Genomic DNA, 26,833 nt, shown 5'->3' on the forward strand with positions numbered 1-26,833 from the left:
TAATAACTAATAAAATGATGCTTGCAAAGTAAACTGTAGTGGTATGCTGATGGTTGATGACAGTATTTGTGAATCCTTAAATGCAGTGATTCCCAACCTGGGAATCAAGACCCCTCCACTAGGGGTCGCCACAGCTTCAGGCTGATCATGAGGCTTATATTTCAACATTTCCTTCTTTTTTGTGAAGAAAGTAAGTGAAATTGTTACTTTTAAAGTTTAGATTTTTTTTTTTTAGAACTTTCAAAACCTGAATACAAGATCTTATAAGTACACAGTTAAAACAATCAAGAGCTAAAAGAAGAAAACTCTGATCAATATTCAGGAAATAATCTACTTAAAATTCATTCAAATCTCTTGTTTTACACAAACTTCCTGCAGTTATTGTGTTCACTGTTTGGGTTCATTGTACAGTTTATCAGTTGTTCTCTACTGTTTATGTTTTGAATACAATATGAAAAATCCATAAAATATGTAACAGTCAGAGGTTGTCAGTTTACTCAGTGATAGAAAAGGGGTCGCTTAAAGAAAAAGGCTGGGAACAAGTGCTTTAGTGAAAAACTGCATCTTCTCCACCAGAGGGCAGCAACAGCAAGGACATTTGTGTGCTGATCTTCTCACAGGAAGTGACACATATTGCTTCACTGATTTTCCACTGATGATCTAGTAACCAACACATTACTTAAGAATGTGTTGAATGGACATCATGACTCTCCAATTTATGACATGGTTATGAATCCTTCAGTCAGTGTGTTCTCTCTTGGGAAATTCATCCATACGATTGTGACAGCCTTTAAGTCTCTCTGTTTCCTGACTGAGATCTTCTGAAATGAATGAATCCTCGGTACTTTACTACTACTAGTAGTAATAATCCATTTTATATAGTGCTTTTAAGTGTACTCAAAGACACCTAAGGGATAAAGAGATAAAAGATCAAGGTAAAAATGTATGTTAAAAAGATAAAGATCATTGTTGTCCTGTTTGAGCAGTAATTCTCCATAATGTAAATGGAAGTTGAAGCATGTGGAGGAAAAGCCCAGTGAGTGTGCCTGTGTGTGTGCATGCGGGTGTGTGTGTGGGGACTCTTAAGATCCTAATCCGTTTGATATCAGGGCCATATGGACTCCCTCAGCTCTACCTCTTTATCTACAGTATATTGACCGTACCCCTTTCTCTGAGCTCCCGGCTTCGTGTGTGTGTAGCGGGGTGTGTGTGTGACTGTTTGACCAGGCTAGTGTGAGATCACAGCTCTACCCTGAGACAGATTTATGGGATTATCTCAGTGCTGGCTGAGGAATTTGAGTACTGAACACAGAAAAAAGAAACGGAAGGTTCCAGGGTGTGAAATGGCCTCACCTCGTCGTAGAACTCCGGGCTCTGATTGTGGTGCAGGACGGCAGCGTAGGTGCTGCCGGTGAAGAGCGAGTCTCCTGGCTTGCCGTAGATGCACTGAAAGGCAAGCAAGCACAATAATCAGTCTCTGGCCTCTTTGATGCTGGGGGCACAGCGGTGAGAAAGAAATGTGTGATTACCGACAATATTTGGAGAAAAGACGGGGTGAGTGTGCCAGCCCTTCATCGTATGCTCCTCTGAAGCGGAGGCAGAATAAACAAAAATTTGAGAAACTAGAAAGAGGAACCTAAAATGGACTCTGACTACATCGGCCTCATCATGAAAAATGATATACATTTTCAAGCCTTACAAAGCACTATTTACCTTATTGTAATTAAAGCGACAGTACCCTCCCTCCCACTGCTGGATGTTGATGACAGAAAAACTAACAAACACAATAATTACAGCGCCACATGAGTGATTACATAAATATCCATTTATCTTTCCAAATAGCAACTAGAGCCATTAGCAGATGCAAATGTGGGATATTTTATGAACGTACCCCTTAAACTCTAAGGGAAACGTTGCAGAGCAGCAGCCACTGCAAGAAGTTCTGTGGGAAAAAATAAACCTGTGTGGCAAGCTTGACCAGGTCAGGACATTCCTAATGAGGGGAGACAAAAGCTCCAAAAACTAATCAGACCTGTTCAGATGGCTGGTTTGATACTGTAATTAGGATGCTAACAATTGTAGTCATCTCTAATGAGCAATAACGAGCAGTGCTGGCCAGAGGAAGGACAGACTACTGAAACTAATAGGAGCCAGGGTCAGAAAAAAAACAGGCTGTGCAGGAGGACTAGAGGAGGGTGCAGGATGGGAGAGGCCCAGAGAGAAAGAGGACAGGGTTCAGCTCTCAGCTCAGTCTGGGAAGAAGCTGGAGGTGCACGAGGAGGAGGAGGAGGAGGGGGTGTTCAGCAAAGATCTGTTGTTGCAGATCACAAGGTACTGCAGGCGGTGCACGGTGGTGCGTGGTTTGTGAACCGCCATGGAAAAACCCATTTAGGGGCCTTTACAGCAACAGCAGTAAGTTTAGGGGGCTGATGGGAGTCCAGATTACCTGACTCAGGATGAGGGTGGAGGATCTTATCTTTCAGAGAGGCTGTCCTGTTCATACATGTATTGTACCACACACGACTAAAAACCAAACATTTTCCACAGTAGAGCTTTAAAGCTCTTTTAGGCAGGGGAATCTTGTAAATGGAGAACTAGGAGGAGCCAGAGGTACCTGTTTCCTTCACAGATTATGTGTCCCATGTACTACTGTCAGGATATATTGAAAGTTTCAGCAAATATAACAAAAAGTTATTTGTTTGCAAGTTAGCTAAACAAATAAATCAAACCTGAGGTAATGAGTGCAGGTTTGATCGGTCAACAAGTGCTTATTTACGACTAAAATAACAGTTTGGAGGCAGCATAAATTGATGTATTTTCAATTCCCAGCCACTGGCAAATCCCATGTTCTTAGGCTTTCACGTTCCTGTTCCTTAATGCTTCAAAAGGATTTCCTCTCATCCAGATTTGTGTCTTCTGTGAAACTCAGAGCCTCCCGGACCTTCCACTTCCTCTGATAAAAATCTCCCAAGAGGTGTGCTGCTGGCTTGTTTGCAGTCTACTGTATCTGAGATATAATACGCATGACTGCATGCTGATCTGTCTGCCTGAACTCTCATAATCAAGAGTCATTAAATGTAAATGTTTTGGCGGTTTCAAGTCAAAGAATTTCAGTTTTTCTCCCTCCCTCTGGAAAAGTGAAAAGAAGAAAACAAATCTGCGGTGCTTTGATGACTGTTTCCACCCACAAATATTTGACATGTGTGGCCAGAGAGGAACAGAGAGAAGAGAGGAAAGAAAAAAAAAAAGAGTGACCATTCATTATCTTCTCTTGCCAGCTATAATAACCAGCTTCTGTGAGCTTTTCCTTTCTCCTTTTCTGGCCCCTCAGCTGCACTCTGACTTCCACTTTGTGAAAAAGCAATAAAAAGAAGAGTTTATCATGTGTGAGGCCTCTGCTATCGATCAAATCTCACTTAGGACATTCCACAAGTTTTCATGACAGCGTTATTGTTTCTGAGACATTTGCACCAGGCTCCTGCTAAACTGTTAAGAGTAAGTGCACGTTTGTTTCCTCCCCCGATCATCCATCCTCCTTTTTCTTACATCTTCTGCTTTATCTCCTTTCTTCAGACTAAACTTTATCTGGCTGTATTATTTCACTCTTTCCCCCCCCCTGTTACCTGTATGTTCTCCTATTTGTGCATGCACATTGTCCAGAGCATGCTTTTTGACAATAACATCACAAACTGAAACATACCCTGAACTCAACTCTCTGGATAATGTTTTTCCTTTCAGTATAAACTCCAATGCTCAAACAGTATCCTACAGTATATTACTGCATTATGTGTGATACAATTGGTTTATGGAAGTTTGTCACTACAAGCGTTTGTAGTTTGTAGTAGTAAAAGTATGAAGTATTTCAGATTCTTTGTTAGCGTTTCTGATGTAACAGATCTCTGTAACAGAGAATTAGGGCCACTGGTTAGAAACTAAAGACGTAATGCTACAAGAAAAAAGTGGTAAAAATGTACAATTTCTAAATTGTTTCATATCCAGGAGAAAAAAGTCCAGATGTTATGATAATAAAGTCATACATGTTTTATTGCAGGTGCGTTTTTTTCGCTCCAGTTATTGACTCATTGTGTAAATGGTTCCATTTTATTTCAGCATTCCAACAAAGTTTCTCAAAAATATTTCAACTTCATTCTCAAAATTCTCAGATTAGCTCCTGTGGCCCTAGGAATCCTGTATCCAATCATCAGCGCTAAATCAAAGATTAGATACATCTTCATGCAACTGACCTGTGAATACACTCCTGCATCCCAAAGTCAAATGTATGTAGCGCTCACATGTCCGGTAGCATACATATTACACTATACACAGTTTGTACAACTCACCTTTAAAGGGGCTGCACTTTCGTCATCTGAATCTCGGAACTGGATGCAGACTGCAATGTTTCTAGCCTGCCGTGGAGGAAAATATTACATCAGTCAATCAGTGCCTGGGCAGAGCAAATAATCAGTGAGAGTGACCAACTGAATTCAATCTGTGTAGGCAGCAACAGCAAAGACATCCATCATTAATTCCCACCATCACCACTTTCGATCCAGCTTCGTTCGGAGTCACGCACCTTGGTGAAGGTCTTCTGGTTGTCGTATTTGAGCTGCAGGGGGTAGATGTAGAGCTGGTTCTTGTAGGTGGTGAAGGGGTAGTTGTACTTGGCCTCCTCGGGGAGAAACTCCTCGACCTCCACCGACACCCGCTCGCAGCCGTCCTCGAATGGCTTGACGGGAATGTAAGAGGAAGTCACCGTATCTGGAAGGGACGGAGTGCACGCGTTAGGGGAACCAGAGCCCCACTGCTGTGTTTCTGTTACTGATGCCGTCCCCAACTCGAGGGCATACGATGTATTTCTGAGCACACTGCGAACTCACATACTGATGTTCATCACAAAAACAGCTGAGAGGTTGTAAATCATGGGTACATGGGTTTTGGGCTGCACAGAAAACATCAGTTCTTCATCTTATTTACATCTATTTTAAGTACTTCCTGGCAGGGCTTCTGGGTACTTCTACAACTGCTGCTATTGATGCGGGATGCTATGGTTTATCCTTTATCATAGCTCCTAAATCATGCTCTTTCCTCCATGTGAGTACACTCCATTACCCAAAATCCTTCCTACTTCCTTCCCTTTATCCTCCTTCAAAACCGGACTTTCATTCACTGCCAGTCTGTATAGCATTCTAGGAACAGCAGTATTTTGTGTGTAAGGTAACCACGGGCTTGGTCGTTTCACTTGTTACGATTGTTTGATGGTTATCAAGGAATTCAAGTTTAATCCACTTTTGCTTTTGACATTCCACAGTGTAGATAAGGTCAGCGGCTGTAGATATGAAAGAGATCACAGGAAGGCAGTGATCTTTCTTGTATGAAATCAGATTACAATGAATGAATGAATGCACAGCAAAATTTGTGGTTTCCGATTTAACTACACCAGGTTAACAAAGCTGTTTACTGTATGTACTGTATGGTCATTTATTGTAAATAGGGTATTTCTTCTCAGTAAAGAATGAGTGACAGCTCCTTCGTATTTACATTGTGTGTTTAGTGTGTTTTCAGGGAGGGCACTTGACTTCACTGTTAGTGAGACAAATGTTAGGATAAGGGGAGTGTGACTAGAAGTGACAACATACTTGAGAAGTCAGGTGGGACACATTCAATGGTGACATTCAGCTGTCCAGGGATGGTCTGAAGTTTGCTCTTCTCAGGTCTGACAAGCAAAACAAGATTCAGAATAAGAACAGAGTGCAATCAGGTCTGAATAAAGGACCTAAATGTATTTAATCATGTTTTTTACTGATGGCATGACCACCATAATGTTAAATCTGAGTTAGCGTCAAAGTTGTGTTCTAAACAATTCAAAATACAGGCTCAAAAAAGGGCATGAGTGTTTTGAGCTATGGTAACTAAGCACTCTCACTAAAATAGCAGAAGAGTGGTGATGACTCACTTCCTGATGTCTGCCAGCAGCTTGATGATGTCGTCAGTGGAGATTTTGCTGCTGTCCTGGCGGTAGAGAGGAGAAAACTTCCCATCCATGTCCAGGCTGCCCTGAGCGTCTTTGAACACCTGCCTGGAAACACATCACACATGGCTACAGTGGCTGCCTCATGCAAACAGCAACCTACTCACATTAAATGTATATATTAGGCTGGAAATGCTGGAATTTGATTAAAAATCTAATGCTAGTATAATGCTGTCCTATTCATTTTCAGTTAACCTTTTCTTGGCCCTGTCCCTTTTTGCTCTGTGCTCCTATAACAGTTGAGCAAGTCTCTGCCACAATTTCTAACATTGTGTCTATACAGCCCGCATAGTGAAAGCAGCTTGTTAGCAGAGCACAGCTTCACATAAAGAAGACGTGTGGCATTTATACATAAACATTATACATGGACAGACTTAGGCTGTTCCAAAGATGAATCCAAACAGATTTATTACTGCGTAATATTTTGACTTATGTTCCTGTCTTACTTGGCAGCCCAGGCGAAAGGCATCCTGTACTGGCCCAAGCGTTGGCATGTCTGCTTGGCAGCTTTGAGCACCTTCTGAGCAGTCTGCGGAGACAAACCGAAAACAAAAAATCAACATGGGAGAGAAAAGCCGAAGACAGAATGTTTTGGACCGGAAAGCTCGCCGCTGCTGCTTTCGTCACGTGTGTGTGTTTGAATGAAGCGGCGCACCTTGTTGATGTCGGAGGTCTTGATGTACGGCTCGGCACAGTGTGTGATGCCGTTCTGTAACACCTTCTCTACCCGGGCCACCAGGAAGATATCTGCATGGGGGTTGGTCACTGAAAAGATACCCTGGAGGAGAGAGGGAGAAACGGAGGCTAATCAGAGTAGGGACTTGATGATATAGTAAACAACCAGAACTGTGGCTATTATGTGTTAGCAGACTGTGAGTGTCTTTCCTTCCTTCTACAACTCATCCAAACTGCTGGGTGCTCACATAAATTGGCAATCGTCAGAAATTCTAACTTTTTAATGTCATCAACTGCTTCTCTACAAGGCAAGTGAGGGGGAAGTGGCTGCTGTTAGCTGAAAGTTATACAGGAAAACCGCATGGGGCTCACATCTATTTTTGGTCTGGTGAGCTGTTGCTGTCTTTAAGCTTGTAGTGTCAATTCACACAAACAATCTCAAGTGGACAGACATTACATTCGGACAAATCCCGCTCATATTAATATGCGCACACACAAATAAAAAAGCCCACATGGAGGTTTTTTCTGGTAACAGAAGCATAAATCTAGACTGTAGCCGCAGGAAGTCATTTTAGAAATCATAAAAGTTGCAGCATAAGTAATGAAACTTAGCCACCAGGGAGCAGTTGCACTAGAGGGGCTACTGCAGCTTTAAATCAAAATAGATGTGGACACATTCACAAACTGCCCGTTAAAATACACATCTTGGTGCCAGTCAGACAAACTGGTTACACTCTAAGCCAGGAGCCTGCCTCATTCACTGATCATCACAGTTTAAACACAACCACACACACAGCTGCTTCTGGTTTCAATCTTTGACATTATGATTTGTTGTTTATAACCCACTGCCGTGCATGTTGCACAATGTGGGGGCAAAAAAGCTCCTAAATTCAACATTTTGCCATTATATATTATCAGTTTGTGCCTTTTTGCAAACATAAACCACTGTGCTACTGCTGGGTTCTAGCTGAAACTCCTCACACTTAGACAAATGTATAAGAATTAATGTAATGAGCTGGAACATGGGGCTGTGGCCTTCCTGACATGCAGTGGAGAGATACATGAGGCTCTGTCCTTGGACCACACCCAATGCACCTAAATTAAACTGTGGTCTGCCGAGCTATAATAGCACACTAATCACAGAGGTAGGGACTGCTCTGTTTGCATGCATGTGTTTGTATGTGTGTGCGTTCTGCTGGTGCAGAACTTTCACAGATGTCGGTTGGCAGAACGTAACATTAAATCCATAAAGTAGACATACGGAAGCTTGGAACTGTTCTCATATTTTATGTCCGTGGCTTTCCTTTTGTATGACAGTGTGTCCTGCTACTGGTCGCTGCATTCTCTATTAGGAATACTGCTCTGAATACTCGTGAGCCTCCCCTATTGATCCTCTGCCCATTAAGTTGTTTGTGTTTTCAATCTGTTTCCATGATAGCCCAGTCGTGCCTCTTGTCATGGAAATGGAAAATGAGTATCTGAGTACGTTTTGTAACCTAACTGCTGCTAATTTACAACAGGCACCAGTCTTGCTGAGTGAGTTAATCACATTAATGGGCCAAGTAGCCAGAGGTGAGGAACAGACTCTGTGTGTGTGTGTGTGTGTGTGTGTGAGCTGATCTCACAGCACCTGCAGGAGTTTCCCTGAGCCAAGAGTAACACTCACACACGAGTATTACTCTTTTTATTACTCCTAAATAAACTCTTGAAATAGAGAGAAGTGACAAGACATAAAGCTGACATCACCAAACACTGAGCTGATATCAGAAAGTTGGCACACCAAAGGGAGTGTGAAATCACTTGCAAATGCTGACTGAATGAGCTAAACTGAGGTCTCATGTGGATCCTTTCAAAGTTTTTAAAGACTGGACATGGACCAAAAGCATTGTCATCTGGAAACACTACAATGGAATGAAAATTGAAAGCACAGCACTTTGATTAAAAGGGAGGAATCAATATGAAAAGTACTATTATCGTGTATTTGGATTATATAAAGAGCTCCATCACTCCAATAGAGACCACTGACGTAAAGGGGGAGCAGGGAATCTATCTACTCTTGTCCCAACCAGGCCAGCTGCAGCCAGCGTGAGAATGCTGAGCGATGTTACGGATATAAAAGACAACTCAGCAGTCTGTCACCTCACTGAGCTGCGTAAGGACATTTTCAAAGCAAGGCAGGATGGAACCTGAGGCTGGGAAAATGTGGGGTGTGAATAATGTTCCACTGGCAATGGCGATGATTCAGTTTTAAATCCTGAGTCTGTTTCTTGTAAACTGTAGTAATTAATACTCTACTTGTATTTTATTTGCACTACCTTTTGTATTTATTAGTGTTTCTGTGGGTTTCAACAGGTTACATTTTTGAGTTTTTAAGACCATTATGAATGCAATTTAAGACTTCTTTTACATCCATAATGCCCCAAAAATACAAAGGATATGAAGGTGAGTTGTTTTCCCATAAACACATTTATAACGAGACAAAAAAATGCAACTTGAATGCAATTTAAGATGTGTCAAAAGAATTTTTAAGAATTTTTAAGACCCTGTTTCAGAAGACTTCAGTACTGAAAGGTCTACTGAGGACACAGCACACAGAGGGGCTTCCTGTTTGAACCACATACAGTAAATGAGTTTCAAGCAGTCAATTCATCTCAGTCTTTGGATGGACACGGAGATGGAATATATATGTTTTTACACAGTTTGCTTTAGATTAATGGTTTCTCTTTTGTATATCTTTACTTGTGACTGCTTAATCTACTTTAATAAAGTTATAAAGAACCTTAAGCTGCTACAAGAAACAAGCCCAAAACATTAAGATGAACAGCTACAAAGACAAAGGTATAGACACTGAGGAAGAGCAAACCACGTGCTCATTTTCAGCCAGTTCTTTATGTGGCCTATTTGCTACGAACTTCAGAGAAAAGAGCGGCTCATAAAAATTAAGAATCAGTTTCACATTAGTAAAACCCACATCAGCAAAACCTCTAAGCCAACAGGATGACAGGGCTGCCAAAACTCTGTCTAAAAAGCAAGCTTCAGAGTCCATGTGAACTTTGTTTGTAATTGAATAGCATCAACCTAAACAATCCTAGAAACTTCCCTCATTGGCATCATGAATATAAATCAGTACTTATAGTCAATCATATTCTGTTTTCTTCACTGACACAGATGGAAAATCGGAACACGAGTTCACTTTTCACACCTTGATCTGTACGAATGACTCAGCAATGATTCAGGCTTCACACCCGCTTCTGATAGGCTAATCAGTGAGTCAGATAGAGTCACTTCCTCAATCAAACAGCTGTCTGAATACAGTCAAGTGTCTACCTGTGTAGGGAAGCGCAGCAGAGCCTCCGACACCCTCTGAAGAACAGGCAGGCCGTTCCCTTTCCCCGAGTCTCCGTTCACCATGACTCCACCTCCCCCTCCTCCCTCCCGGACTCCTCCTCCTCCTCCTCCACCGTCTGAGTCAGATGAAGGCGAGAGCTGGCCTGAGGCGTCGGTCAGCATCTCCCTGACACAGGGCGGGTTGAGGTCGACGTGGAAGTCGGCCGAGATTTTGCAGCTCTTGGAGACATCGAAGAGAGCGAGGCTGATGAAGAATGGCTCCACCTGGGGTTTGGCAGAGAGACATTTAAAGGGCTTCTGAATACATCCCTAACATGCCTGGCTTCATTTACTAGTTAAGTTAATTAGCACAGCAACTGACACCGGTGAGACGTTTCACAAGTCAAATGAATAATTGCGAGTTAGATATAGTGCAAAAATCAATTGAAACTACAGAATGCTTAAATGCACTAACTCGTTTTAGTATGTTTTTTTTTCTATAAACAAATGTGTATGTAATGTGCGACAGAAAAAATGTCACACTTCAGTCATGCCCCAGCCGCCTAGAAGCCCCTCTAAGTTGACTCGGAGGTCTTTGCCATTTTAAAAGCATAAAATAAGATGAATTATGTTGGGGCATGGTCATTCTGAAGACAGAAAACTGCCTGCTCCTATCTATTGCCTCTCAGATAAAACTTGCCTCAGCCTGCATTAAGAAGCTGGCAAAGAGTTAATTCATCTGCCATGTTATACAATCTGCAACAATAAAGGTTATCAATTTTTCTCCACTTTTAGAAATTGTTGTATTAGAGTAAATTGAACCTAAATATGCAAAAATAAATATTGTGTAAACATTATAAAAATATTGGCTTTCTGTATATCAATTTGGAAGTAAATGTTGGCTCTAGAGTAGTGCCGCCCGCACATTTTTGAATGACTAAGTGCACTTATGCCAGAATTAATGGTTCCCGCATGATGGACAAATCGTGCTCCATCCAATAAACATTAAACCTATCAGAGACTGTTGCAGGAAAAGAGGAGGAGAGGAAGAAGGGGAGGCAGAGAGAGAGAGACCATGCTTCTTCCAAACCGCAACTATGAGTCAGTTCAATTCTCCTACCAGCCCCACTAATGCATGGAGGACGTCTAACTCAATGTTTTATGACCACGGCAATCCACTCTGACGGAGGCGTGCTCTAGACTGCTGCCTCATGCTACCAGGAGCACCTCACTGATATCCCATTGAGGACATTTCCACATTCATCAGACTGACTGCTTGCATAACCTAAAGTCCTTGTTTATTTGGAGCAACGGAGTTTAAAGCTAAATAAATAAAATAAAACTTGGCGAGATCAGTGTGTGGAATTGTTGTTTTAAAACTCATTTTATCATGAACTAATTGAGTAGGCAACAATATCTAGTGGTGTTGCCCACTTTTGTCCTGGTTACTTGGTTTGCCTCCAGACAGTCCAACATGAATTATGAAGGTGTGTTATCTGGGGCAGCGCTGCAGAGGGTGAGGACGGTGGTGAAGTTGTGCAGTGTGAAAAGGAAAACAGTGTTGTGATTAGATACGCTTAAGTGCATAAAGACAAAATCACTAAAGAGGTATTTTCACTGGCTATATAACTTTTTCAAAAATTGTCATATTTGGTCATCTAATTGACTATGAAAAGTTAAGCAGTACATGATAGCATAGAAAATAGTAAAGGTAGTGGTAGAGTCATATGAGCAGAATATGAACTGAATGCTTTCTGTGGAAGTAAGGTGCTGACGTACGTTAGTGAGGACGCCGTCACCCTTCTCACTAACGCAGCCCTGGAGACTGAAGGTCAGGTCGTGGCAGCTGACCACGATGCGGCGGCCAAAGCGCTCCTCAAATGGCTTCACATCTGGCTCGATGCCTGAGAAGTCCAGCCTCTGGATATCAGACAGGAGGGGGGAGATAAAAACAAGACAGAAAGAAGAGGAAGATTGAACCCATGGAGAGGAGAGAGGACGAAGGGAAAAGTGTAAATGGTGGAAAGGGGAGGAGAGATCAAACAGTCTGAATCAATAGTGAAATAAATAAATCATAAGACGACCATGTGTTAAAAGAAGCATCTTGCTACCTGTGTCTCAGGATCCAGAGAGAAAAGCTTTTGTCTGCCTTCATTCCTGTTGATCTTATTGAGCTGGTCCGTCTCCCTGGCAAACTACACACACACACACACACACAGTGGAAGAATGGAATTTAAATTAAAATGTAATTTTATTATAGGGCCACGTAATGTCTTATCATTATTTAACAATTTTTGTTTTCCATTGAAAAAACATACACGCACATGTGTGACTGTAAGACTGTACGTCGGGTCATTTTAGAGAAATAGGACAATAAAAACTGGTTTAAAAACAAACAATAAGGGGCCTACACAGTCTTTTTTGTTTTGCCTCGTTTTCTCTGCCAGTAAACAGACGCAGTAAGACAGAGAAGGAGACAAGCAGACAGAAGGAGAAAGAAGGGGCATCTAATGGAGACGAACAAATCAAACCCTCGGGTCACGGTAAGAGCCCTAATCCATCTCCCTCCCCACTTCTCCTCCCCTTGTTTCTGCTCTCGCTGTGACCAGCCTGCAGACAAACTCAAGTGATCTTTTTGCGTGGAGAGGGAAAAGCTGTGCTGGAGTGGCCCAGAGCAAACACAGTGAAACAGCAGCACAGAGCACAGAGGGCTTTGTTGTCTGAGTGCAGCTCTGGCTTTATAGACATATTAAAACGGCACTGTGCCGCTGTGGAATAAACACTACTGCTCTCAGGCTTAAAAGACTGATTCAAACACAGAGAGTCCAACAAAAGAGCTGCTCTTCTACAGCTCCTCTATCATGTACACATTTATAAACTAAATAAATATAAATGTGGTCTGGTACAGAATATCAGAATCATTTTTGAGATGAGACATTTCTTTTTCTGCTGTCAATACATTCTTCTGTTATAAGGACTTTTATCATTTCATTACCAAACTGTTAGTTAGAGAACAAGAAATCCTACAAATAAATAATAATTACATTAATAAGGGATGCAGACAACTACCATGTCAAATACAGGAAATATTACATGTGAAATGTAAAATCTTTAATGTTTCTGTGTATCTATTTCTCACTAACTCAGCCAATCCATCTGAATTAATCATTTAACAATCCTTCGGTGCTTCATACCTTCACAAGTTCAGGCTGTAAGCTCCTCCCCAGGCTCTCCAGCAGGCTCTCCCCTTTACCTTGGCTGGTGGTATCGTCATCTGATTGAACAGGACAGTAATCACGCATGAATACAAGGTCATCAAAATGCACGCTATTGCAAATCAGGTCCAATAAAGCTCTGCTCACTCAGTGTTTGCTTAATGACTCCCCTGTCTAAGCTACACTAATATCTTACATGCTACCGGCCAAATTAAAAAAGGGGCCATTCACTATTCTGCTGACTCCCGGGTGACAGATGATGAACTCTTCCATCTTTCTGGACGGTCTCCCCCCCGCTCATCAGCATCTTGGAGATCTGTGATCAAGCTAGGCCTATTGGGTTTCACCAGAACATTCTGCAGAGAACATATTATTATATAAGAAAAAAAGGGGGCCCACAGATGCTGGCAAGACAAACCTAAAACTGCTGGCGTTCTTTCACAGCTTGGGCCAAGCAATGAGTTCAACAATTGCCCCCTGAAGAAACACACACTTGGGAGCGAAACTAAACAGCGAAAATGAACAATTGTAACAGCTGAAACCTTCAGACTCCGGAGCTTTGGTTGATCTCCACCTGCACGGCTGAACATCTTTTAAAAAAATGTATAGCTAATGTTCAAGCATATGACTTCTATCCCTCTACTGGCAGCAGCTACAGGTAGAGTGTTAAGCCTATTTATTTCTTGTGTTTCACTGTAATATGGAAGCCATTAAAATGTCATAACACAGGGCTCAGACTTGAATTCAGGGGAGTTTTGGACTCCTTCCACCGCCAGGGAGAGGGATTACTGTAACCCTGACCACCACTAAAACAGGCTCAGAGATTATGCTCTAACATGTTATTACTATTATCATAGCAAAATGGACCATGAATGCACAGCAACTTTTCAGTAAGGCTGAAAGATGATCTGGGCAAGCGTGCATCCTAAGTCTGTTTGGTGCAGTATAACTCACCCAGGGCACAGTCCAGTGTCTCTGCACCGTTCCTTCTGTCCTGGCTGGCCTCAGTGGTGCTCTGCAGAGCCTGTTTCAGGGTGACCACCCACTCCTCCATCTCTGCTTCGCTGTCCGCGGCCAGGAAGTGGCTGTAGCGGTCCTGCATCTTCAGCTCGAAGCCATTACGCCGCATCTTAGGGCTCTGAGGGCAGAAGAGTTATTGTATATGTATTTATATATATATACAGTGAACTTCCCCAAACAAAGCACTTACACTGGATAAAAGATCAGCCTATGTTCTAGCCTGTAAGAGAAGTGTAATAGTTTGGAGCAACACAACAGGATTTCCTTTTGAGGTTAATATAATTTAGCCAATGTATCTATTGTTTTGGCCCAAACATTTTGTGACAAGTACAATGAGTTTTTTGCTTACACAGTGCTTCAGATGGATTCACACAGACAAGGTCCTCACTAAAGATTGTTCTTACATTGGATCATTTTTCTATGAAAGTTACATAAACACTGCTGTCTATCAGGTGCAAAACAGGCTGCACATGTCAAACACACCATCCTCCAAGAGCTTCTGAATCAAACCCACTAGCTGGAATGAGTCTCCTCACTCTTCCTCGCTCATCTTCCGAATATGTTCATCTGCTTGAAAGCTTCCTGGCAGCCTGTGCGGCCAGTGCAGACCTTGAGCATAATCTGCTAGAACCGGACTTTTCAGACCGAGTCAGTGGAATGCGGTAAATCTATCCAATCAAAGCGGCTAAAAACCCCCTGGAGCGTGGCGAGACTAGGAAGCACACTGGCTTTCACGAGGGTGAGAGCTTGTGCCAAGAACAGAAAGCTTGCAGTGGGCACAGAGAAACGCCAACAATTGGTGCAAAGAATTGCTGCTTCTATTGCAGTATTCTCAATTGTGCGTCTGATGTTTTTTTTAGGTCTGTATACCTGAACAACGTCTATGCAGGAGTCCAGGTAGATGGATCCTTTGGTATCCTTGCAGTTCTTCTCATCCTTGTAGGAGTTGAGTATGTAGGAGCCGTCAGGGAGCTGGGACAAGTAGAAGTACCTCCTTTTGAACACCTGCAATTCACAGCAATGTTAAGTCAGAGAGTTTCATATCTAACAGTTTATAAATAACTCATAAACAGAGAAATGCATATGACATTGCCTAAATTTAAACATACTAAAGTGAGTTTTGTTATTAAACATTATCAGTTCAATATTGATGCCTCAGCCTCAGAACATCAGCGACAACATTGGCAATTTTTATACAGTTATTGGCAGTTAGCCTGCCACCGGGTCAGATTCAGTCAGATTCCCCTTGAAATCAATGAAACGAGGTGTTAGAAACACTACCGTTTTTTTCCACATGGGCTGCCAAAACTGAAAAAAAAATGAAAGTTCCTTGTAGGAGCTTTAAAATACTCTGCTAACAGGATTCAAATTCCTGATTAAAGGGGAGATGCTGCAGATGCTCCACTGCCAGACATTATTTTATGTATTGATCTTTTACTACTGTAGGTGATTTGACCACCCTTCTGTCAGTTATGTTTATGCCTCTTTCCATATCAAACTTACAACACTGCTTTCACTGTATTTATTATTACTGGTATTTGTTTGATTTATTCTACTTTATAAAGCATTTTGACACCATTGACAAGTGCTATAATATCTCTGCTATTATAGTTTAAAGATGTAAATGCTAATGTTAGTTTAGCTGTAGAGGCTGTAGATGCATAAAGTCTTGATTATAATATACAGTACAGTACGATGGGATAGAACAATGCAGAAGATGACAGGATGAAGGAGAACAAAGAGCTGCCACGTCTCCCTTGCTCTCCTGTGAACACTGTGTTTTTGCTGTTGTTGTTCCATTTGTTGCTGTTATGTTGTACGAATAACAGACAGGAGGGTCTGGTGGTGACTCACCCTCATGGAGACAGACAGGCTGCTGTTGATGTTGGCTTTCTGAAGCCAGCCCTGCTTCATGATGCCTCCCCTCTGGGAGCACAGCGATGCCGAGTCCTGACAGACAACAAACACAAGCACGGGGAAATCAATCAAGACGTTTGCACATTATTATGCAGGTTAATTCAGGTTAATGGTTCTGGCAGCATAATATTCACTGTACGGTATACGGTCTCAACAGCTTAAGGTTCTTGAGATTTGTGACTTACAATATTTAGTGCCTTATCTGCATGAAACATTTGTATTTTTTTGACAAGAAGTTGGTTGCAAGAAAAGTTCACTGATTACAGCTGTGATGAGAATTTCTGGTTGCTTCTGGTTTCCCATAATTCTCCCATCATAATTCAGCCTCAGTCCCGTCAGTGCAGCCTTTCCACCTCATAACTATCATGGGACCGTTCATCAGCGTCACAGAAAACACAAACACTCATCACAAGGGAACGGTCTGTCGTACGCACATACAAAGACACACACACACACACACACACACTCTCTCGGGAGTAATGCGCCCGGCCACTTCACAGTACGAGGAGGCCTTATTAACTTAATGTAAGCCTGGAACATGACACACATATCATGACATTGAGTGAAAAAGGTTGAGGCGTGTGTGCACAGCTGAGATGAGTCTAATCACGTTGAAGTGGCGTTTTGTCCTCTGCAGCGTCACGCACCCCCCCCCCCCCCTTCTCTCCAGCACTGTCCTGTAATCTAATTGGCCGGCTGTTATCCTTCCCGCAGCTTGCTCGCGTCCGTACTTTCCTCAGACGTACGGCAATTGACAGTGGCCACCGTGCATACACAACTCGCCACACCCTACCTCGTATGAAAAATGGTAGCATTGTCAGCTAATGCCTATAATTTCCCTGACTGCATTATTATTGATTTATTATGTCCCAGTGGATATAAAAGGTTATACAAAGGACACAGAAAACAAACATTTATACAAGCAAACATAAATAAGATCATTTTCCTTATCATAACTGCATAATGTGTTTTCTCTTTTTGTTCTCTAATATTCTTGCACCTAGACTGCCAAGACAGCCAGATAAGAGAAAACACAGAGGTAATGTAACAGTAGCACTGGCCTGTTTCCAGAAGTAATAGAGCCATGTCCCCCCCCCCCTGTCCCGGCAGCACAGCAGCATTTATGTCTCTTCAATTAAACCCTTACTCTCTCTAAGTTTGTCTGCATCCGGCCTGAGTGTAGGGGGAGGAGGATCGATGGGGGCTATTTATAGGACGTATATAAGGCTGCTGCTGGTCTTGCTGCCCCGCGCTCAGTCTATGAGGGGTCACACTGCTGGGTGGACTACAGGACTGACAGACCATAAGTCACAGGGAAATCTTCCAGCACAGTTACCAGTTCAGTGCCGGTTCATGTCTGCGCTGGGAACGCACCGCTGCTCTCTTTGCTTGTATTTTCATGTTGAATGAGCCAAATTTGAGTCTTATCTCCATGATTGAAAAAGATTAGAGGGATCACTTTAATTTCCAAGCGGGGTTTATAGCGCAGCGCTAAAAGCTGTGCGTGTATATGCATGGTTGTCCATAAAGGGCCCAGTGGGTCAATAGCAGACCACTCATCCTCACTGCAGTGATCGATGTCTGTGATCTAAGGCCCCTCTACTCACCTCGTCTTTGGCGTCTTCATCGATCTCGAACACATGAGCCGGCAGCTTGTCTGTCTTCAGGCCTTTGCTATGAAAAGACGGTGAGATAGGGGTCAGTGGTCTTCAATAAATACCCCCCCACCCCGACACCCCCCTACTGTACTTCCCCCCTGTGGTGAGGTTTGCTATCCCGCTATGCCCTTGTAAAGCATGCAACCAATCACTGCCTGATCTACACATTTTGCTACGTATGTCCTCCTTTGGTCAGTAAATCATGTGCCACCTCATCTCTTACCTTATCATTTTATTCTGGAATTTTTATGATGTTTGGAGCATGATGTTACACACATGTCTCTTTCACTCCAATTCATGGTTCAAGTGGGGGTTGCGGTGATAAAAACAATAAGGAAGGAAGCTTTATAACCATTCATATTTATATGAATTCAAAACATCTGGGCTGCACCTGTTGTGCTGTAGTTGGGAGTCTGGCTGAACTCTGCAGTTATTTCAATTTGTGTGCAGTATTTCCTCTTTTCTGCACTAATACACGGGAACACTGATTTGTTGCGTGTCGTCATCACAGCGGAGCCGACCCATGTGAGCAGAGTAAATCTCTTGTACATGTTACATATTTGGCATTAAAGAACTCTGATCCCCAACTCTCTACATTTTCCACATATCCACACTGCGTTTCAGATTTATGGCCGTTCCTTACCTTGGCAACATGCGGAAGTCACCAGAGTAAGCTTCGTATTTGTAGTTGATTACATGCCAGTCGGTGTTGTACGTCTTGATGCACTGCCAAACAGGTCAACACAAGAGAGCTGGATTAGGGGAAGCAGACACACTCAAATATAACAAGCATGCCATATTATATAAGTGACCAACTGAGCCTGATGGTGACTCACAGAGGACAGAGTGCTTGGTTCCCTTTTCTGGGGAGAAAACTCCACATATCGTTCGTTTATGAACTCAAAGTAAGCCTGCAAAGTAGCAGGAGAAGCCTTTGCCCCTGTAGTTATTTCTACTTGGTATCACTCAAGATGGTTTTCATTGTACATATTACTTTTTATTCAGTGTGAAACAGCAAGCAGAAATTCTCAATTAAACCAGCTGAAAGGATCTTTGTTCAATAGATGCTGAGTGAGCCTGGGTCTGTTTTAACAATCCCTCTGACAGTTGTTTCCATGCTGTATCATAGTCATGAGAGCTGGCTTTGGAATACAGATCCTGAGCCTGGCCGAGCAGCAGAGTATATCCACAGCATGCCAGAAGAGTCTGCTTTTCATTGCTAATACAATATATCATCAGTGCAGCATGTGTTTACCACTGGCCTGTGCATTCTGTGTTTCTTTATGAGCTTCGAGTGACCACTTTTGGCTCGAATGTCACAAACGCTCATGTGAAGTCATCAAGAAATCATCTTTTATGCTAGTTAATATAGAGTTTTACTGACTGCATTTAATGTCTGTTTGTTATTGAGCAGATTCTAATTAATAAAAAGGGAGTAAAAGTCAAATTACTGGGAAGATTTAATGGCAAATGTGAATACCTTAGCTTGAAATTTGTTCACTCTTTTTTTTATTTTTAGAAAGGGCTGGACGTCATTGCTACGAATGTGCTGTGTGGCCAAGTCATGCACATGGGGCTGCTGGGTTATAGTACCTCTTTGGCAAACAGACTCCTGGCCTCCCGCTCGGCATTCTGAGGCACAGAGGGAACAACGGTCCTCCTCTGCCGGACGATCTGCGACTCCTGCAAACACACGGTGTAACACCCGCACACACACACACGCGCACACACACGCACGCACAAGCAAAAAACAAACATGTATACATAGAAAAGTTGGTAATGACAGTTCTTTATCTTCTGATGAAATAGTAGCATGGCAGGAAACCACAAACGACAGGCCAAGAGAGAAAACAGAAGGCGCAGATACAAAGAAACAGATGAGTGTCAAAAGAGTGTCTCTAAACAAAACCACATGTGTTTGAGGCAGCGCCAATAAATACAGAGCAGAGGTACCTGGCTGCATTGGATTTGACTGGTCGGGCCTCTCTGAGTGACCCGTAAATAACTGAGCCTGGTGTGCTGGGGATGAACAGTGATTAATGATGGGAAACCTTTCCTTAAAAACCGGTATTTTACCGCTCTTTGTTCCCGTTTAACTCGGACAGTTTTGCAGGGAAAAAAGCTGCTGATTTGGCTGCTTACTGTGGAGATCGCAGCACAGGTGTGTGTTGAGCATGAGATACTGTATCTGACCTTCAAGTCACAGGCTGCAGACGGGTTTAGTGATGCACGAGGTACATGCAAGAGTTTGGATCCAGCAGTGATTCATAGTCCAAATAAATTTGCGAGAGAAAACAGACACAAAATGTTGATTTTTATATGAGTATATTCAGTTTATTACAACTTGGGCCTTATTTTTGTATTTGTTATGACAACGCTGTACTTTCCAAAGTAAGAAGAAATACAAGCTGTCAGACAATCAGACAAGCCAACTCCAAACCGGGTATTAAACCGAGAGGGAGAACACCTGAAATGTTGGGGAATATGTAGAACCCAGAGGTCAGGTCAGATTTATTGAGAAACTGTCTGATCATTGGACTGCTTCATTTGACCTGCTTTTAGATATGTAACGGCTCTCCCAGATCCTTCTTTGCTGGGTACAATGTTGTTATAACCAATGAAAATGATGGTCAAAGCTCAAATCATGTTATTGGAAAACTGGTTAGTCCTTTAAACTTACAGTATGTAAATTCTGGCACTAGGGGGGCTTTCACGTCAAAATAATTTGAAAAAATAACAATAGATGGATGACACTGTGAAGTAGAGTTTGATCATGGACGTTGTTGTCTTCACCACCATTGCTGTCACTGCAGTCAGATTCTCACGGTTCAGATTCCTTCATTGTTCAGGAGGTTTTTTACCAGGAGTGAAATTATCTGCAGCGCTCTCCTCCTCTCCAAAATGAATAGACCGGTTAATTAAAACCAGTTCCACCATAAAAATCTGACCGGCAGACAGGGGACGTCCTGGAGGGGCTGCGAGCTGAGCTGCTGCTAACGTTAGCTCGGCTTGTTTCTCTGATAACTTAACATCCAGATGTTCGATGACTAAAATCCTTCATCTGGGTAAAATATATAGTAAAAAACCACCAAGATCTTAAAAGTGTGTTGTAAAAATGTGGCTTAAAACTGCATGAAGAGTCACTTTATGACAACCAGAACGCTGTGCAAAGGGGATATGGCGCCATTGACAGGCGACCAGTGACAGGCACCATTAAGAGAATAAAATGGCTGAATTCTCTGGGTTTGCACATTGTTTGAACGATTTTGGGATAATGTAAGAATGTCTAGCATTTTTAGATTTAGATTTGAATGTGGAAGTGTTACATATCATAGCTTTAAGGGATGTTCATGCTTTGGGGCCTTAAAGATGAGAGGTCCGGTGTTTCTGGCTGATATACCATCATTATTATTAGTGTATCACCGAATATGTCAACACAATATGAAACCAAAGACATGAGGTCATTTATAAACACCATTGCATAGTTTTTACACCAGAGGGTTGACTTTTACACAGTCACAATTACAATTTAAACTGCAGTTCTTAATAAGTGGTGACTTCTATGAGGGTAGGTGACCTGGGTGAGAGCCAGTCGCCACAGGACACGGCGGGAAAGGACGAGGGGCACTCACCGAGACATCGTCGACGGGGCAGAGCAGCAGGTCTCGGTGGGGGTCGCTGTGGATCTGGGCCTTTCTCTGAAACACCACAGCCTCGTAGTCCAGTGGTTCGATGATCTTTGGCTGCTCCTGAGAGGGGAAAGGGGACAGAACGGATACATGTAGCGTCAAATAAACTACCTTCTTTTTGATCTCATGTCCTGATAACCGTGCCCTCACTGTGGCTCCGGCAGGCTCCACATGCCTTTGCTATTCGAGGCCATTTAACAAGGGCTCACCCCCAGAACCACCCATGCAAAAAAAAAAAGACCACAACCACAAAGTTCAGAGGACTGTCACGGTGCAGGGAAACAGTTGCTCACAGAACTGTGGGTGGATGAAAAAAAAAAAGAAGACAAAAGATGACGAAAAGGAGGAAACTGACAACATACGGCAAAGACAGGGAGGGCAAGAAAGGTGAGACGAAACAGCAATGGAATTATGATACTTGACGTGATGGTTATGTGCGGTCAAATCAAGTTCACCTGCTTGCAAAGAGAAATGTGCAATAATGAAACAAAACACAAGAAATACATCACATGCCACATGGCACTTCTAGCTAAACATCATAACTTCCTGTTTCGGGTTTCATGGAGAAGTGAATGATGTGAAATTTGTATGTCTTCAAGAGGCACACGGGCGTAAAGCTTGCACAACTAGGTCAAGATGCGATCACAAGTACAAACCACTTGGAAAGACTCAGAATTAATTCCAAGAAAGTGCCACTTTAAGCTCGAGCTCAGCGGTGAAGACGGTGATGATGAATAGCTTAGCCAGTAAGCCTTGGCTGAGCGACACTCAAGCAGAGGGAATCAGACTGTGTGGATCTGCCGACCTGCTGCTTTAGGGAACGAACCCGGCGGGGAGAAGGACTCTGAAAACCCCGACTGCAGCTGGGAGTGTGTGATTGAGTCATACTTCCACTTAAGAGTCGTGCAGCTGAGATGCACCGCTTCGTGTTCCTATTATGCCAGTGTTGGAGGCGGCGGAGGGAGCAGGCCAGTAATAAAGTTCGGCTGCTGCTTTAACCCTTCTGCTAGCCGCTCTCCCCTTGGAAACTATCACTGAGCATGTTTACTGTTTACTGTTTGTGTTTTGGAGATATGCCGCTTATAGTTTAGCCCTTTTGTCCATTAAAGGCCCTGACAACATATTTTCTCTATCATCTTCTTAGTTTTTTTTAATCTCATATGGGTTACTTAATAAATAATTATTTTTTCTGAACTTGACTTGTTATTTATGCATAAAAGTTTAATGTTACAGAGGAATATTTGGATTTAAACCAAGTTTCCAGAGGTTTAAGCAGCTTAAAGTTGGAAAAAGGGATTAAATTCCACACTGTCTGATACTATCACATGTACATTCTCTTGGGAAACTTTGGATCTCCACTAGAATTTTAAATACAGGTCTGTGGGTTTGAACAATGCTTGGCTACACAGAGAGGGTTCAGTGGGTTTTAAGGGGTTAAAATCTCCTTCTTGAGTATATCTGTGCACCAGCCAATAAAGGAAACAAAGTTCTCCCACTCCATGTTCTCTAACCAATAATTTGGCCTGTGAAATGAGCTGGTTACACGTACATGTTCTCTGCACATTTTTCCACCAGACCCCGACTCTCTCAGGCTGTCTACATGAACGCAGCGTTTGGCTTTTGTTTCTCTAAACCCCTAATCTAAATAACAACGTCCTAACCCTAATGACACTTGTGAAATGTGAAATGTACTATCTGCCAATCCCTCTGTGTTGACCAGAGCGCGCAGCAGAGCTCAACGACACCTACAAGTCTGTTGAAAGCATTTACACATGACCGCGCCGCCCCTGCACCCGAAGCAGCAGCCCGGCTTCCTGTCATGTGCAAACGGAGCCCGACCGCAGCGCTGCAATCACAGAGCAAGCGTTCGGCAGCGCGCCGTGGCTCCACGCCGATCATGTTACACAGGCAGAGAGGAGGGAGGGAGGGAGGGGAGAGATGGAAAGACATACAGAGAGAGAGAGAGAGAGGGAGAGGGAGAGAGAGGGAGGAAAGAAGCTGAAGAATCACAAGCAGGCAGCTGTGGAGCCACAGCCTTGCAGATTGAGACATGGGCAGAGATGCTTCAACGCTAAAAGGACGTGGCCTAACACTTGGGTGTGGGACTGTGTGACGCAAGCAATCAAGACACAATCTCCAGCTCGGTCTCACACTTTCTCCACTGAGCTGTCGACCTGACGGGAGGACACCAATCACTGCAAAAGTACAACGCGCCACTGCCTCCGGGGAACCATGGTGACGGTGATGGTGGTGATGATATTAGCGAGGGTGCGTTTTCCAGATGTCCCATTACGGTTCAGCAGATGTGAGGCCGCGCTCGCGACTCCAACGCGACCAGGTGGATTGTATCACGCTGGCTCAGGAAGCTTACACTTGTGGGCTACTGCAGAAACATGGTGGTTGAACATGGAAGGTGACACAGCGTCAGTAGATAAAGACAAAAACACGACTCCCTAAGTTGAGGTCATTATACTTTCATAAAAACAGGCCTATGTATATTTGACCTTTAACCCTAAACCATAAGGGACCTTTCTCAACCCACCATGCACAGTAGCATTTCATTCTTAAGTTTATCTCAAGCCTTCACCAACAGAATGTCCAAATACAGCGCTGTGTGTATGGTGAGGCTCGCACGGCAGAACCGGCGGACTCAGAGGAATGCTCCATCTGCAGAGGGTGACAGTTTTCTACGGACTATACACTGACATGCATGGCTGTGTGTGCAGTCACTTTGGAGGCTCATGTTTCCGTTGTCAACGGTGCATTCCTCTAGAGCGGGGGTCTGAGATTATTGTCATTTGTTATTTAATACTGCTGTGAGATATTAGTTCCTGACTCTGGGAAAAACAGTCACATTCCCCCAAACAGCTGTATCTCTGAACTACCTCTTTAACCCAATCACACACAGTTAGGCTGTTCTATGGGATCTCCTTTTGATAACTAATCTAATTCTAATGGAATAGCTGTTGGCTTCCATTCACCGAGCCTCCCCTGAAACTGTTCTGAACCCCCCAGAGGACCCCCACCTCCCACTCTGAAAACCTCAGCTCTAGAGCGAGGTTTCAAGTGCACAGACCCTATAATTAGATTGCACTTTATTTACAGGCAACAAGACAGCACTGGGGACACTAACTACTAAAGGAGCCACACAGGACATTAAGAGCCCCCTACTCATGTGCCCCCCTCCTGCAGTGGGTCTGTTTGGGAACCACTTCGGGGTACAACTGAACTGACGTCATCGCTGATTGATCTGCTGATTCTTTTTTGGATTCATTGGTTCACCATTCGGTCTATTAAATACCTGAAATTGTAATTTCCCACAGCCCAAGGGGATGTATTCAAATGTCTTAATGCGACCGACAGGCCAAAAGCACAAGCGTGCTTTCATATAAGACAAAGAAATGGACCCTCTTTTTCTGCTTGAAAAATGTATCAAAATAGCTGCCACTTCATTTTCAGAAAAAGGTCTATTGTTGTCCTCTTTTTCTGCCACAGAGCACTAAACTCAGACACATGTGGACTTTTCAGAGGGACTTTCTGTGAACTCCAGGATGACCAGTAATCACCGACACATCAGCCGATGGGATTCTCATGAAGCAACGAACTGGCCCGAGGGTTGTGTTAGTCCTTTAGAAAAAAAAAAACCACACGTCCATGTTCTGCACTCTGCGGTTTCCTTTTGGACATTTTGTTTGACTTTCTACCTGGAAACATGCAATACCTGTTTGTTCACTGGAAAACCTACGACCACAGAGCATGGAGGCAAATGGGACCGACTTTCTAGAGGAAGTAGGATGAGCACAGAAAGAGCCACAGAGGAAGCACGGTCACAGCATGCCTGAGGGAATCCCCATGTGAGAGGAACGCGGGCCGCGCAGCCTCCACAAAACAGCGTTTGTTCTCAGTGACCAAGCCAACTGTTTGCTTCATAAAACGAGCAGCCAAAACCTGCTACTCCAAAACAGGAGAAACACAACAGAACACACACACCACACGGGCCCACAGACGCAAACACACACTCCCAACCTCTGCTGCAAACACAAACTTTATCACGATTTATTACAGCGTGGATAACCTCTCTGCGTCACACTCCTCAGGGTGATCATCATAAAGCAGAACCCCTGAGGGAACTAGGGTTTAGCTCCTATCCAAACTCGCCCAGCTCCACGCTCTAAGCAGCCAAAGCTGTATGACTGCTGTGTTTTGAGTCGAAGGAGCACTTTGTCTTTGGCACATAATGAGAAAGTGGATGACGGCTGCAGCAAAAACAAAACACACACAGGAGTAGGCGAGAGTCACTCTGCACTGACATCACTGGAAGATTCAAGTCAAATGTCACAGCTTTGACAGGTAAACAAGTTCACACACACACACACACACACACACACACATGCTGTATCAGCAGGATCCACTGCGCCTAATCCCTCATTATTGCAGTCTGCTCCAACCCACTATCAACCGGCGGCACTGCTGTTCATTCAGAAGGGGAGCACATGAACACATCCTTCGCTCTGCACACCCGCCATTAGCAATATGCACCGATCATAAGGACATGCCGGAGCTGCCTCCTTTCCTGCACAATGTGGCCATCTCCAGCAGGAGAAATAAAGAGGCGCGCACACACACTGCTCCCAGGCAGGGACAGGGAAGCCATGCTGCAGCTGTCCAACTGGCACCGCTCCTCATCCGCCAGCACACAAAAGGAGCCGCGCAAGACTGGGAAAGCATGTGTGCCTATGGACGATGTCATACTATTCTGTAGCGCCGGCAATTTAGGAGAGCAAGGCAACATATGGGAGTTGAATTCGCGACATGTATAATAGCTCCACAATAACGACGTGTCTTTAAACATCTCATTGGAAGCAGCACTGCCAGTATAAAATTGTTCCAGCGCATTCAGAGACACACCGCAGGCTCAGTTAGCTCATAGGTTCACGTTGAGGTTGACAAGCGCATTGAATGAAAACTGGAAAAACAGACATAAAAGAAGAGTGTGAAGAATGTGGGAATGAGCAGGAAAGAGCTGTAGTAATGTAGAAAACCGGAATGAAAAAAAAAAAAGCTGTACCCCCCAATGAGGACGGGGGGGAGTTAGCAGGCTAACCAGTTAGTTAACGTTACATTATCCCTGTTAGCTCAAACGACCGCCGCCGGTCCACGGACAGCGTTAAAGCTCACCACAAGGTCCACGGAGCTCTTCACTGCCTCCGACACGCTCTGCCTCACTTCCGCGGCCGTCCCGGGTTTGCTTAACCTCTTTGTGAATTTTCGCACCTCAGACATAGTGGCCCCTCTCTGGTTATA

General features: G+C 43.5%; 1 protein-coding gene across 1 annotated transcript in view; it reads right to left on the bottom strand.

The window, feature by feature from the left end:
• Nucleotides 1-26,833, bottom strand: part of dock11 (dedicator of cytokinesis 11) — a gene marked incomplete at its 5' end in the record, with an annotated part of 61,932 nt that extends 35,099 nt beyond the window's left edge. The window contains 19 exon segments of the mRNA XM_035675575.1: nt 1,354-1,446; nt 4,341-4,406; nt 4,574-4,758; nt 5,637-5,713; nt 5,954-6,076; nt 6,475-6,557; nt 6,684-6,806; nt 10,031-10,315; nt 11,810-11,950; nt 12,142-12,225; nt 13,225-13,304; nt 14,200-14,383; nt 15,136-15,270; nt 16,120-16,215; nt 17,790-17,856; nt 18,484-18,566; nt 19,434-19,523; nt 21,473-21,589; nt 26,708-26,833. Of these exon segments, the coding sequence (XP_035531468.1) occupies nt 1,354-1,446; nt 4,341-4,406; nt 4,574-4,758; nt 5,637-5,713; nt 5,954-6,076; nt 6,475-6,557; nt 6,684-6,806; nt 10,031-10,315; nt 11,810-11,950; nt 12,142-12,225; nt 13,225-13,304; nt 14,200-14,383; nt 15,136-15,270; nt 16,120-16,215; nt 17,790-17,856; nt 18,484-18,566; nt 19,434-19,523; nt 21,473-21,589; nt 26,708-26,812 (2,217 nt within the window).

This window comes from Morone saxatilis, unplaced genomic scaffold (assembly GCF_004916995.1).
Source record: "Morone saxatilis isolate NCDOM2014 unplaced genomic scaffold, NCSU_SB_2.0 Contig4, whole genome shotgun sequence".
NCBI classification, from domain to species: domain Eukaryota; kingdom Metazoa; phylum Chordata; class Actinopteri; family Moronidae; genus Morone; species Morone saxatilis.